Source organism: Halichoerus grypus, chromosome X (assembly GCF_964656455.1).
Source record: "Halichoerus grypus chromosome X, mHalGry1.hap1.1, whole genome shotgun sequence".
Classification (NCBI taxonomy): Eukaryota; Metazoa; Chordata; class Mammalia; order Carnivora; family Phocidae; genus Halichoerus; species Halichoerus grypus.
Window position 1 is genome coordinate 75602920 of NC_135727.1, and position 15593 is coordinate 75618512.

The 15593-nt window shown below is 44.5% G+C and overlaps 1 protein-coding gene across 1 annotated transcript in view; it reads right to left on the bottom strand.

Annotated features, from left to right (window-relative positions):
* MSN (moesin) overlaps positions 1 to 8621 on the bottom strand; it is a 63984-nt gene extending 55363 nt beyond the window's left edge. Inside the window, exon 1 of the mRNA XM_036072147.2 lies at positions 8410 to 8621. Within this exon, the coding sequence (XP_035928040.1) occupies positions 8410 to 8421 (12 nt within the window). The 5' untranslated portion in view covers positions 8422 to 8621. The remainder of the gene's footprint in view (positions 1 to 8409) is intronic.
* Positions 8622 to 15593: the final 6972 nt, after the last annotated feature.

The following is a 15593-nucleotide window of genomic DNA, read 5'->3' on the forward strand; positions in this document are numbered from 1 at the left end:
TGTTCTCAGCAAGGGGATTTCTGAGTTATTAATCTCCCAGGCATATCTGCAAGGATGTTTGAAGGGGAGTTTTGCTCACTTAAAACCCTTGAAGATAGTGGGGTGCCTGGTTGGCTCAGTTGGTTCAGTGTCTTAACTCTTGATTTCAGCTCAGGTCATGATCTCAGGGTCATGAGACTGAGCTCCCCAGTGGGCTCCATGGTCAGTGTGGAGTCTGCTTGAGATTCTCTCTCTCCCTCTCCCTCAGCCTCTCCCCCTGCTCGATCCCCCCCCAGAATAAATAAATAAATAAAATATTTTTTTAAAAAAAAAACCTTGAAGATAGCAAAGTTTTGTACAACTTAACCTATGACACTCAGATAGATGACATTATTACCTTGACCCCCGTCCTATAACTCCATACCACAGATTAGTCAACCTCAGTCAAAGATTACAACAGATAAGAACATCTTGGTGTACTTCATCTAATCTTTAGGCTGAGATTTCTGAAAAAGGACAGGGGGTTGGGGGATGTGGTAGGGAGTGGTAGGGGGCAGATTAGACCAAGACAGCGAAATCAGGGAGGGACCTTATCTAAACACACTACACTGGAGAAAAATAAAGCCTCGATCCTTCCCAGGTATTTTTTTAAGAGTTATTTATTTATTTTAGAGAGAGAGAGAGCACAAGTGGGAGGGGCAGAGGGAGAAAGAATCTCAAGCAGACTCTGCCCTGAGCATGGATCCCCACGCGGGGCTCCATCTCACGGACCTGAGATCACAACCTGAGCCAAAACCAAGAGTCGGAAACTCAACTGACTGTGCCACCCAGGCACCCCCCTTCCCAGGTATTTAAGGCAGTTCAGTACTAAAGAGAGGGAAGGAAATGCTGACCAAGCCTGATAGGTGTGCATTGTTCCCCCTTCTAGGCCCTGACCCCTGTCACCTCCCAAATACATGTCTAGGAAAGGATTTCTTGAGATTATACTTTGTTTTGTGAGACCAAATGCCCACATCTCAACTTTTCTCTCTCATTAGGCCCTGACTGATACTCTGCCACACAAAATATCTACATGGGCAACAAAGACAATAAAATTTATTTCAGTTAATTCACCCAATTCTAGAAAACCCAAGGTGCAGTCTTCCCCAACAAACCCCTTCAGAATTATTGGCTCTAACTGACCTTCCAAGGAGTAACTTGGTCTATGCTTACATGTACTCTGTGGCTCTCCTTGAAACACCTCAATGCTTCCGTCATATCAGACAAACTCACTTTCTTTTTTTCTTTTTAAGATTTTATTTATTTATTTGAGAGAGAGAGAGCACAAGCATGAGCGGGAGGAGAGAGAGGGAGAAGCAGACACCCCACTGATCAGGGAGCTCAACTCAGGGCTTGATCCCAGGACCCTGGGATCATGACCTGAGGTGAAGGCAGACACCTAACCAACTAAGCCACCCAGGAGCCCCCAAACTCACTTTCAAGAGAGCACTGGCCTAGGGTTTATGTCCACGTACCAAAACCACATCACTCTCCCAACCAGAACAGCCACCACTCACAAGTATACACTTCCTTCAAAGCCCTGTTCATGTCCCATTAAACCCCCTTCTTCTCAAAATCTACAGAGAATGCCATGTAAAATTTATTTTTGTCAAAGTGTTTTTAAGTGAGTTAGCCCTAAATCTCCAATTAAATAGGAGATCTATTAAGGCAGCAATTGTATACTCCATTCATTTATTTGTATCTCTTATAGTAAATAGTACCTAACAAACACTCAATAAATGGTGAGAATGCAACTGCCTGCCTTCTTTCTTACTTATCTTACCTAGCACAGGGTTGGGCATATAATAGTTCAGTTACATAAGTAATTATAATAACAAACATTTGCATCTAACTTATTAGATGCTAGGCACAATTCTAAGCACTTTACATAAATTGCCTCATTTAATCCTCAGAACAACCCTATGAAATAGGTACTACTATTATCTTCACTTTACAGTTAAAGAAAATGAGGAACACAAGTTAAGTAACTTGCCCAAGGCTACATAACTAATTGGTCACAGAGCTGGGATTTGAGTCCAAGCAGTCTGGTTCCAGAGTCTGTGCTTTCCCCACTACTCTATGCTACCTTTCTATGAAGTCCTGAAAGGTCTTTTTTTGGGGGGGCGGGCTCTCTACCTGCCCTAGGCTTGGCCTACAACACCTAGAGGTGAGTAGTGAGGGTTGAGTCCAGGAGACTCCAGTCTGAATCCAAATGGCTGCTACAGAAGAAAATACTTCATCCAAGGTACTAATGGAAGTACCATAATGTTCTCCTAATTCAAGGAACAGGTCAAGCTGGAGCATTGAGTCAGATACAGAGAGGTCAGAACTCAAAATTTAAGAAGGCAAAGAGAAAGCAATAATTTGGGTGAGGAGCGAGCAGGAAGAGAAACAGTCATTCTGGGGCCCCAGAAAAACTGAGTCACCCACTGACTGAAACCTGCTACAGCAGAAGCTATTTAGGGGAACTCCACTGCAGCCATCTTGTTAATGTAATCACCATAGAGTCAATTCTCTGGAAGTCTGTGTCCCCTTGGTGAACAGAGTCATTCTTCCAAGACAGGTAAGTTAGTAAGAGACCACTAACTCAGTAATTGGGAAAGCCAAGTTCTCCTTTCCAACTTTATGTGGTCCTAAGCAAGCTGACTGACTCCTCTAGCTATGAATACATAAAAGAAATAACTCCACTCCATAAAAACTTTTAGGACAGTTGAGGCCCAGTCTCAAGCAGGAAAATGTGGCTAGTCTCCTCTCTTTACCTCCCTTCAACACACACATCTGTTTTCTACCACTCTTTGCAAACAAAGCAAAAAACATTTACCTTCCTGGGAAGTGCTACAAAAAGTCCCAAAGGCACTGTCAGAGCCTAAACCATAACCATATAACCTCTGAAGTCAGCTCTACACACTCAGAAGGACTTGCTCTTCCCATGACCATAATAACACTATGGTTAAGTCACCCCCAGCACAGAGGTAGGAAACACTGAGCACCCTGCACCAAGTGCCATTTAAAAGGCAAACCTTAAAAGTTCCTACCCTAAGGGTGCCTGGGTGGCTCAGTCAGGTGGGCATCTGACTCTTGATATCGGCTCAAATCGTGTTCTAAAATAAATGAAAAAGTCTTAAAAAAAAATTTCCTCCCCGACACTGAGGGCCAGCCAATTTGGGTTTTAGTCCCAACCTTATTACCATTCACTCATATCACTTCCCTTTTCTGGCCTTTGCTGTCACCATCTAATACATAAAGGTAGAACTAAAAGTTTAAGGCCAGGTCATTTGCTCTGTGGTTCAAAACACCCATGTGAGAAACCTAGACCATCCAGAACAATCAGCTCAAGTGAAGCTTAAGGCTGAAGTCATCTTAAGTGGAGATGCATTTGAAATGTTGTACCTCAGCTCACTGGTGGTAGGTATCTTGGGAAGTTGGTTTATGCCCACCAGCTCCTCAAAGTCTAATTACCACTCACAAGGTTAAAAGTACATTTGAAACATAACTAGCAGCTTCCTAGCATTTCAGTAGAACTATAGGAGGTATATGCTACTGGCAGCCAGTGAAAAGAAAGGGAGGGAAACCCATTCGGTTTTCAGTGTTTGTCTGAGGCTCTTCAGTCAACCTTCACAATACAGTGTCATTGATTTCTTTCTTATTCCTCAGTAAGGAAAGACATAGCCCTTTCCCCTCTATAGACTTAAGAAGAAACAGCCAAGAACACTCATGCCAGTGTTTCTGTTAGAGCTACTAATGAAACAAACCAACTCCCAAGCTAGAAATTCCATTCCAAACTCAGTACTCAGGAAAAAACAGTACTTCAGAGGTATAAGGGGACAAAGAAGGTACATTCTGGTAAGTGCTGATGAACTGTGTATTCCCAGCAAAGCCTAGCACACTGTCTGGTACATAGAAGGCACTCAAATTTTGAGGAAAAAATGTCTGAAGGAAAAAACATAGAAATGGGAGGCTTGAAGCTGTATCATCAAGGCTTTCAAGGACATCAGTTGGAAAGGTCCCTAGAGTGTACTTATTACTTTTACAGTACCCTCATGACAAACTGGAGAGACTGAGAGCCTAAAGAAAGGACTTGCCTAAATATTTACTTCATTTGGATCACTTTATTGAGGACAAGGAAGATGTTCTTCTTACATGGAAAGAGAAGAAAAATTCTCAGGTCAGTGTTACTTGCCACTTTCCAAATCAATGGAGTCCTGAGCTACCCTTCAAGTGACTGCTCCTATACCACAAATCAGAACCTGGAATTGAAAAGTTTTTCAGCTCTATCAGGCATGAAATGGGAGGAATGAACAGCAAAGCCAGCCAGTCATGACAAGACCACCTCTCCACTTGACCACTAGACTGGCCTAAAGGAGACCACCTTTGTACTTTGGTTTTTGTTTTGTTTTGTTTGGGGGCAGAAGAGTGGGGTGTGGTAGCAGGGAGAAAAGACTGGGAAAGATGTACATAATAAACTCAGTTCTATCTTTGAAAAATCAGAAACACACTGTTCCCAACTGGTAATAATGCCAATTTTCATCAACTCTAGCCATTAAAGGCCCAACCCTGGTAGTGTTGGGAGCCAGATATTCTCCCCTCTGGGGACCTTGAGTCTGGAAATTCCAGTGAGGGGGACTCCCAGAAAGATACAAAGGAACCTAGACAGACTGTTGCCGAGCAACACTAGTAGAACAGAGTTCAGAATAAATGTAGCTGTCATCTCATCTCATCGCAATAGAGTTGGATTTGGAGTCAGGGAGATAGACCAGATGACCTCTAAATATCACTTCACCATCCAGGAAAGCAGTCTCCTGAGAGGAGGAAGAGAAAAAAGTAAAAATAACACCCTTAAAACAAAGCTATTGTTACAGGCAGCTAGAGAAGAATGGAAAGTTAGCAGACTAGTGGTCAATACCACCCCTGTCTCCCACTCACAGAGCAACTTTCCCCTCTACGAGACTAAGTATAGATAGTTGGTGCCTTCAAGTGTCCTCGTGCCCCATCAGCCCCTCTCTGCCCAGAGGGCTATTCAAGGACCAGCCTAAAGGAAATCCCCAAGATGGTTCCTGCTCTATCATCTACACTTTCACAAAGAGCCGAATGAACTGGAGAAATAAAGAGGTGGAGAGATGCAGGATCCAGAGTCACCCTCTCTCACATATAACCTCCATTCCTAATCCCTTGCCCCGCCCTGAAGTCTGTAGGCAGGGTTGGTTCAAGAGTTAAAAGACTGAGATTTTGCCTTCTTTTCACAAAGTACCATTTTAGTGCCACTCGAGTGGCTCAAGCAATGCTAGGAATGGCAGGAGAATAAACAGTCCACACAATCCCTGTTAAAGTTTAGCTGAATGCAGATCCAGAGCCTTCAAATACTTCAAGGAGGTGGACTCTACATCTGCTCACATGGATGGTCCCATCAGCAATCATTTGATCACCTTTCCCTGACCTATTGAACTAGGGCTAAAAATCCAGCAAATTGAAAACGTCTTACCAAGACTGATACTCTAAGACTTAAATTCAAGTCCTGGCTTTGCTACTGACATGCTATATCATTTTAGGTCAGCCCCTCCTTATCTGTGGGTCTCAGTTTCCCCATCTATACAATGAGAAGCATTAGACTTGACAGTTGTGAAGAGCCTTTTCAACTCTAACAAACCTAAAACTCACGAAAACCTTGAAATTCAAAACAATCGCTTTTTAGGGAATCAAAACGTCCCAAAGACTTTGTGACCTAAAAAAATATAAAGAGGGCAGGGAGGGGGAAAGCTTTTTTTTTTTTTTTTTTTTTTTTAACAACTGTCTTAGCAGAAAATGTAGATGTCAGTAAATAAGCCTCTTCATTCTGGCAGACTTAGGAAACTGGCAACTAGAAGCAGAATCCAAGAATTGGCAGGGAGAGGGTGCAGAGAAGCATGTTTTAACAGATTTAATGGAGTTTGGGATGACTAAAGGAGACAATTGGCTGTAAAAGTGAAACCAACTCTGGACGGACTGTAGACATAGTTCATATGAATGAACGGATTTTATTTTTCCACTATCCTTCCCTATCTGTCATAATCCAGAAATAGCCTAATAGCCTAACTAGTGAAGAAGGAGCAGAAAACGGGGAATTTTCTTCCTCCATTAAAATTACTAGCTGCCATGCAGTGAACTAGCGTATGCCCCTGGATGCTTCAGCATTGGGATGAGGAATGAGAAAAGTAACAGGGGGCACCTTGTGAAACACCCAACTCTCACCGGAGACCACCAAATGCCAATGTTACTTTGTCTAAATTATCTACTTCCTTTTATCTGAGGACCAGGAAGTCCTAAGAACAGGGGGCAGTTTGCTTTGGGCAGGAGAGAGGACTCAAATTCAAGAACCTAATCACTGAGTCAGAATAGAGGGTCATTGAGATAAGCATCAAAAATCCTGGGCCCCAATCTTGGTTATATCACCATATGCTCCTAGGTAGGTTCTTTTCTGTAAGCCGAACATCCTCATTAGTTAAAAGAGAGAAATAGTGGGGTGGGGACAGGAAGAAAGTTGTACTAAAGAGTCTCAGAGGTCCCTTTCAGGTCAAGATTCTATGGTCTTAATAGGCATGATATAGTTGTTTCTCCTAAAAGTTGACCATTCCTTGAACTGAACAGCATGGAAAATTCTCCAAAGCTTTCAGACCATCAAAATTCAGCCCTCTCCTTCCAATTTGATTCAAGTTTCAGTCAATCTGCATAAAAATACTTTCAATATTCACGTACCTTCAGTACCCTAGGCCTGACCTCAAACAGCTCATTCTCCAGCCTCTCTCCAAGCCTAGGAAAAGGATCACCAGGCTATCTTCTTTGCCACTTCTGACTGAGATGGGATGGTTAAGGCAACTTTGAGAAAATTTCCAGGCCCATCAGGTTGCATTTAAAGGTGAGATATTTTAGAATTGAGGATGAAAGATGCCAGTAGTGAAGAGAGATCATGGGGCAAAGTCTGTTCCCAAAGATCCACCCATCTATTTAGGTAAAACCACCCACAGAGAGATAAACTCAAAAAGAGTCTCCTGGAAGGATCTTTGTAATCCTCTGTGTTGGCAGAGACAACTTTTCTCCCTCTTTCTCTTTTCAAAACGATTCTTTCTCACTTTATATGTGTTGGGGGAGGGGGAACAAGTGTGGAAAAAACCCCATGTCATAAAACCATGACCAATTTAAAAAAGAGAATGTAGAAGCACATACTTGTTGAAAACTTGGTGTTTCTAATAGGGTTCTGGAAAGGCAAGAATGACTTGGCAGAAAAGCTGGAATATAGCAACGTGGCAACCAAATTCAGCATACACCCAACGAACCAGGCCCCCCCCACTTCTCTCCTCCAGGGACCCTCAGACCTTCTCAAGGCTACTAGTCACTATCTCAGCACTACAAGGCTCAAACAGTCCTCTAGGAAGGGTCTGGAAGCACAAGCTGCTTGGCCTTAGGGACTCAAGCCAGAGTAGTCACCAGGCCTTCCTGAACAAGAGAAGGGCCCCAGTAGCCTCTTGGTATGACTTGCACAAAAGCAAGCGGGACTCATTATTCAGGCACACCCCTCCCATGCCCCTCCCTTCTGGGCATCCGGCCTCCCTAGGCCCCACTCCCAGGAGGCTTCTGTTCTTCTCATAACAGCCAGTGGGGTGGAGATCAAATCCTAGAAGCTACCACCATTCTAGAAAGGTGAGGCCCTCACAGAACAGTCTAGAGGGGATAGGAGGAGATAGAGAGCCATTAAGCAAAGGCAAAGGCAAGGATCTGTCGGTGGAGAGGAGGAAGAAACCAGTCTTCTACCCTAGGAAGTAGAGCAGACCTCCTCCTCCCAGTGAAGTATTAGTGATCCTGGGTAGAAGCAAACAACCTCTGATGAGTCCCTCCACAACTCTCTCCTCCACCAACTCTTTCCTCCCCTACTAGTGGGAAACATCTGGAGCCTCCAGGGGAGACTATGAGAAAGGTGAATGGGGGTGCAGGATCAGCTCACTGCAGCTCCCTACCCCCTTCCCATGGCCCCTCCTGGACCAAGGCAGCCTTGCCCCCGGAAAGGCGCCAATTCCTGAACTGGAGGAAGTGTTCCTCTCCCCTGCCCCCATAGCCTGTCAGGAGCAAGAGGAGATTTCGGACCCCCAAGGAACCTTCCCTCCTGCCTCATCCCACACGCAGTTAACTGGAATCTGAGAAAGAGGCCGGTCCCGCCCGGTCCGCACTTCTAGCCCCGTACCCACTCACACCCCAGGGGCTCACCAGACCAGGACTCCAATCTCGCCCCTCCCCAACCCAGGCCTTGGCGGAGGACGCAGCGTTCTGAGTGGGCGGATGGCTGGCCAAGCCCCTAGCCATCAGCAAGAGGCTACCAGAGTCAGCTAGAGGCCCCAGGGCGGCAGCGCACATCCCCGTACTCACCGTCTTAGGCATGGTGGCTGCAAAAGTGGCAGAGTTGATGAAGTTCGGCTAGAAGCTGTCTGGCAGCACTGAGCACACAGTACACACGGCACGGACTCTGGGGGCTGGAGGTTCGGATTGGGTCCCTCTCTAGCGTTGGGGCAACTGCTCGGCTTCCTGTTAACGGGCCACGACTTCACAAACCCCACCCAGGAAAGAGCCGCCCTGTCGCGTCGCCCGCTTCTTTATGTGGCTGGGCTTCCGCGCTGCTCCCCGCCCTCGCGCCCGCCTTCTTGCCGGCCGCTGGCCTCGCCCCGCCCAGCCCAGCCCGGCCACACCAGCCACGTGGGGGTCAGGCTGGGCCTGGGCGCTCCATGGGGGCTCCCACCCCCCACACAGGCCTACTCTTTTTCCCACCCCTTTCACAGCCCCTACCCCTTCAAATCCGGGCCATCCGGCCCCACCCCCAAGCAGGGCCCGGCCCTGGGCGGCACCCTGGCAGAGGCTTACAGCCCCTGACTGCAAGTTTCCACTAATGGGGCGCTAACTACCTATCAAAACTGTCTGTTCCCTCTCAAGACAGCTCTGACTCTCAGAAAGTCCTTGTGTGTAGCTGAACTCCTTTTCTCTGTGACTTCCCCTATGGCTCTCAGCTCTGTTCCCTGTGGCCACACAAATCCCCTACTGTCCCTAATAATTCCTTAGAGCTCTGAAGATCACATGTCCCCCTGAAACTTCTCTTCTCTTGGCAACACTGCCTGAACTCTTTCAACACGTCATTCGTTCTCTTGTGTAGGTCTCTATATCCCTTTCCCATCATATTTCCTCCCCACTTTTACTCAATCCTCATTTTTTTTTTTTTGTATTTTTACAGATTTTGTTTATTTATTTGACAGAGAGAGAGACAGTGAGAGGGAACACAAGCAGGGGGAGCGGGAGAGGGAGAAGCAGGCTTCCCGAGGAGCAGGAAGCCCGATGCCGGTGCCGAGGTCGATCCCAGGACCCTGGGATCATGACCCGAGCCGAAAGCAGACACTTAACGACTGAGCCAGCCAGGTCCCCCAAGTTTGAGTTTTACTTTGAAAATGATTGATCATAGTTCTTTTTCCTCCTATCCATAGGCAACTGTGTGCAGGTATGGTCTGAGTATCTTTTACAATGTAGGGCACCACATACCTCAAGGATGATGAGCTAACTTGGAGAAGTGGAATAGATACTTGAGAGGGGTGGTCAGGACACCTGGCTTCTAGTCGTAGCTTTGCCATTAACTCACTCTGTGACCACTGTGTGGCCTTGGGAAGTCCCTTCCCCTCTCTGGACTTGAGTTTCCCCTTTTGTAATAACAAAGGACTGGATTCCTGGGCTTCCAAGGTCCTTTCCCACTCTGACATTATAAAAGGATGAGAAAGGAAGTAGAATCCCTAGAACAATAGATGAGTCTAGTAGGGTTGCATAAGGACTGACGTTGCATTTGCCCTCAGGAATCAGCTGTCCTAGTCCCTGCTCCTTTACTTTCCCAACTCAACAATGTGCATGAATCAGTGTGCCTCAGTTTCTCTCAGTGCTGTCAAGATTCATTGATGTGTGCTAGGGTAAACAAAGTTCCCTGCTCAACTCATCATCAGGGAAATGCAAATCAAAACTACAAGGAGATATCACCCCACACCTGTCAGAATGGCTAAAATCAACAACACAAGAAACAACAAGTGTTGGCAAGGATATGGAGAAAAAGGAAATTTCTTGCACTGTTGATAGGAATGCAAACATGCAACCACTGTTGAAAATATATGGAAGTTCCTCAAAAAGTTCAAAATAGAACTACCCCTATGATCCAGTAATCATACTTCTGTGTATTTTTACCCAAAAAAATACAAAATCACTAATTCAAAGGGATACATGCACCTCTATGTTTATAGCAACATTATTTACAGTAGCCACATTATGGAAGCAGACTAAGTGTCCATCTAACCATGAATGGTTAAAGAAGATGTGGTATATATACACAATGGAATATCATTCAGCCATAAAAAGGAATGAAATCTCACCATTTGCAATGACATGGATAGAGCTAGAGAGTGTAATGTTAAGTAAAATAAATCAGCCAGAGAAAGATAAATATCATATGATTTTACTCATATGTGGAATTTAAGAAACAAACAAACAAAAAAGCAAGCAAAGTAAAAAGAGATAGAGAGAGAGAAAGAAACAAACCAAGAAACAACTCTTAGCTATAGAGAACAAACTGATGGTTACCAGAGGGGAGATAGGGAGGGGAGGATGGGTGAAATAGGTGATGGGGATTAAGGAGTGCACTTGTTGTGATGAGCCCTGGGTGATGTATGGAATTACTGAATCACTATATTGTACATCTGAAAGTAATATAACACTGTATTTTAACTATACTGGAATTAAAAATAAAATTTAAAAAATAAAATTACTTTCGATGTATTACAGAATTGAAAAAAAAAGTTCCCTGCCCAAACTATTTTCTTAAGTCAAGCAGTTGACACTCCAAGGAAGAGCAACACTCCCAAGAAAGCCTCAGCAGCAGGGATAGCAAGAGCAGCCAATCACATTCCTTGACATTACAATGGCCCTTTACTCCCAGAAGTTCAAGGAACTCACTGATTCCCTCATTTATTAAAGCCCACAAGGGCCTCAGATTAGGCTAAGTGCTTAAAGGGGGAAGGGAAGTTGATTGGAGACTCCACCTTTCATTATCCTTTCTGGAAAATGGAAATCCCCTGTGTGTCATTCCCCATGTCCCATGTCAACATTCCCTGTAACACACAAGAGAGAGCTGGTTAGGGAGTGTCAAGCAGCTGAACATACTATTAAAAGGGAAAAGGGGCACAGGAGCCCAAATAGGGAAAGGGAGATCCAAGGGTGGGGAAGTTAAGGAAGTTGATGGAAAGAGGGACCAAGAGAGAAGGATAGGGTTTGCCCTTTGGGGAGGAGAAGGGTGGGAAATAAGAGGAAAGCACAGACTATCAGAAACTGTTTAGTCCAGCCTCCATTCAGGTTGAGGAAACTGAGGATCAGAAAGAGGAAAGAACTTACCCAAGATCAGGCAATAAGTGTAAAGAATGGATTCAGGGATAGTAGAGAAGACAACAAATTCAGTTAAGCTGTTGCGATAATATAAACAAGAAATTTTGAAACCTAGAACAAGGGAAGTAGTCCCCCCTCCAACTTCACAAGACAGAAGCTGGTTATGGTGATTATGGTCAAGCAGCTAGACATTGCTTGAAGGTTACATTTAAAACCCTCTAGCTAGGAGGGCCCCATCTTAGTTATCCCCCCATCTCCAGAGCAAAGTGGAAGCAGCTGAAGTGCTCTCTTGTTCTTCAAGATGGCCAGAGAAACACATCTTTGTTTCTTACTTCTTTGTAAAACACTTTATACCTATATGGCCAGAACTTCTGATCTCCCCCCACCCCACTTCCTACCATGATCCCATGTGAAATGAGAGTTAGCTCAATATTCCTGTGGTCAGAGTAATCCCCACACTTAGGTTTAGATATGGTGACGTTTTTGCCACTGTTTGTAGAGAGAAGACATGTGAATAAGGGCTAACATATATTGGCTACTCTGGGTGAGGGAAGTAAAAGGTATAAAGATGGATATTCAGAAGATCTGAATTCAGAAGGTTCAAGGAGGACTAAGCAAGTATTTTTCAAGCAGTAAAGGTAGGTGAGGGCCAGTTATGAGCAGAGATGGTACAGAAAAATTCCAGAGCTGGAGTCCAAGGAAGCTGGAGGCATCTGTATAAGGGGATAAGAGATGCAAAAGATCTGGGCTTTAGGGCAAGACATGGGGTCCAGGTGGAAAGGCTCAGGATTCCTGGGGGACTGGGGCTATTCTGGAGCAGCAGCAAGTCTGGATATCAAAGTCAAGGAAATTGAGAGCAGGAACTGCATAATGTAGATGTATGTGAAAGCCTATGCCAAACTCAAGAGAGAAATGAGATTAGACTTGTAATCACCTCCCACACCTAGGATCTAAACTCACTGCAATAAAGAAGCTTCTACATTGTAAATGGTATTTCTCCTTCAGAGGACACAATAATGCGGGAGAGACAATACCAGAGAGGAACTGGATAGGGAGCAGTACTGAAACCCAGAGATACTTTGGATAAAGAAGCACCCTTGCCTTCCCATTTATTGGATGGTTACAGTTGAAAGATCCCATCCCTTAGAACTTTCTGAGGGCTGCTTTTCATTTTCATCACTGTTGGAAAGTCCTTCTTTACATCTAAATTAGATCTTTTCTGCTTCACTAAGCACAATTGCTTTTGGCTGATGATTAGGGAAGGAATTAACTAAGCCTCTGAAGTTGCTCTTCTCCCCTACCCACTTTTTTCTTTTTCTTTCTTTCTTTCTTTCTTTCTTTCTTTCTTTCTTTCTTTCTTTCTTTCTTTCTTTCTTTCTTTCTTTCTTTCTTTCTTTCTTTCTCTTTCTTTCTTTCTTTCTTTCTTTCTTTCTTTCTTTCTTTCTTTCTCTTTCTTTCTTTCTTCTTTCTTTCTTCTTTCTTTTTCTTTCTTTCAAGTAGGCTCCACACCCAGAATGGAGCCCAGCGTGGGGCTTAAGCTCACCACCCTGAGATCAAAACCTAAGCTGAGATCAAGAATCCTACGCTTAACCAACTAAGCCACCCAGGCGCCCCTCCCCCGTTCATAAAAGAGAAATTTGGCAGAGATGAGAGCAAACATTACTCTGAGGCCACACACTCTAAGGCCTTTCTCTCTCTTCCTTCCTCTGGGTCAGTATCCCAAGCACTAGGCTAGCTGTATCCTTTACAGAAACAAGAGAATAAGTAAAAAAATATACTGCTATCTCCCCAAAGAAAATAGGTCCTCCTGGTATAATATGGCTATGAGTACAGTATACTTGAACAGTAGAGAAATATTGTTTTTAAGCATCCTCAGTCTTCTACCCACTTCTTGGAAGCAAAAGCTAGGGTTTGGGTGAAAGGGAGAAGATAACTTTAATGAGGCACTTATTGTGTGCTGAGCAGTGAGGAGGACATTTCAATATCTAGCAAGAAACTTTAGAGGTAGAAATGAGGAGTTGGAGCTTTGAGGAATTAAGTGACTTATCCAAAAGTTACACAGTTTGTTGATGGTAGGACAGGGATTTGGGCCTAAGTTTTGTTGAGTCCAAAGTCCACATTCTTTCCACAACCTGACCTGTGACCAGACAAACCCAAGGAGAGAGATGTATTTTAAGATTCGTATCACCCCTACAGTTCAGTGGTCACACTAGACAGCTTGAGATAGCGGGGGGGTGGGTAATAATAAACAGTGGTGATACAGCATCTTGCCAATATCAAGTGCCTGGGAATATTTATTATTAATCATACTAATGGACCACAGTGAGAGGGAAGAGCTTCTCTCTGGCTTTTCCTCCAAAAAGCTTGGAAACTTTTCAAGAGCTTCCCCCAGCCAGCCAATATCAATTCAGTTTGAGCCAGTATCCTCTTGGAATATGAAATTAGCCCTGCAGAAGGGGTCTCCCAATAGAGTCACTAGCCCCCAGCCCTATCCCCGGTGACCAGAGACCATATGTGGCCAGATAGCCTGCTGAGCATATGGCAACCTCCATGAAGGACTCACAGTTCAGTTCACAACTCAATACACCTAGAAGGAAACTATTGGTCCACTCCACCCATGCCTCTAGCAGTGACCAGATGCCTGGTTTTATATGAGGCTCTGCAAAGGGTATACACCCTCTTCCTCCCTAGGAGCTCTCCTTCCTATTGGCTCTGTGTCCATTGCTGATTTTGCTGTTGGTGCTGTCCTTTGTGTGCCTACTGTCATCATCTTTAACTCCTCTCTGCCTGACCCCTACCATCCAGTCACCAAGCCCTGCTCTCTGTCTTTCACAGCTTCTCTCCCCCTCATCTCCACTGTCAGTGTCCTAGGTCAACCATCAACGGCTCCTGGTCTCTCTGCTTCCAGGCTGTCCCATCCAGGCCATCTTCCACATGGCCATCCTCCACATAGGCACCATGGTGATCTTCAGAAATGCAGCCATCATTTGTGCTTAGAGTCGTCAGATGACCTCCTCTGCCCAACGCACACACTTAACCTTTGCAGCCTTCTCTTCTTCCCACAGCTCCCCAACACAGCCCTTCCCCTGGAGCCAGGCTACTCCCACCACATGTACACAGTATAGTGTGCTCACTCTTGTCTCTGCACAAAGCCTTCCCTTGATCTCTCCTGCCCTCCTTGTACTCTGCCTCTCCCCAGCTCCTGTAGTGCCCAAGGTCCACAGGGCTCATCTGGCTTCCCTCCCACATCTTGCTTTGTCTTGTCAACTGCTGTTTTTTTTTTTTTTTTCTTCCTTTTCCTCCATTCAGGCTGGGCTATAATTGCTCCTGGAAAGGGATTACATTTTGTGTTCCATGCAGGAGCCCAACACACTTCCAGGCGTATCTTTGGAGCTCAGGACAAATTGCTCAGCTAGGCCAGGGGAAGAGAGGGATCCACCATTCTCATGTCTAGCCCTGCAGGCCTATCAAGTTGTATTATGTCCAAATTCTCTAATGGCCCAAATTTCCCCTTACACTGACTTAAGTTCTCCTGTTAGGAGAAAAAAACTAATAGAACAGAGACTCCTATTCTTGTCTCATTACTCCTCCCTCCACTTACAACCCTCTCTCTCCCTCTCTCTCTCTCTCTCCCCTTTTGTGTGTGTGGGGTGTGTGTGTGTGTGTGTGTGTGTGCCAGCTCTGCTACCAGTCTACCTTAGGGAAACACTCTGCTGTTCACAAAGAGAAATTCACAAGAACATTCACTGTGATACTATAATAATTAAGGGAAACAGACTAAATATCCATCACTAGGGGACAAATTATATACAAGATACATTATGGTATATCCATTCAACAGGATGCTCTTCAGCCTTTTAAAACCATTAACTACCAGTAAAAGAACTACTATGACTGTGAAGTTACAGAACTATATGAATAATATGATACTATTTATGAATTAAAATATCCATATTCTTATACATATGTAAATCCTCAAAAAAGGGGAAATATGCACAGCAAATCATACCAGTTGCTATCTCCAGAAAGGGGACTGGGATTAGAGAGGAGAGTAAAGAGAAATTTTTTACTTCTTAATGTATATATTTCTATATTATTTAATTTTTTCAGTGAGCCTGAATTACTTTTGTAATTATATAAAATGGTAAAAAAAA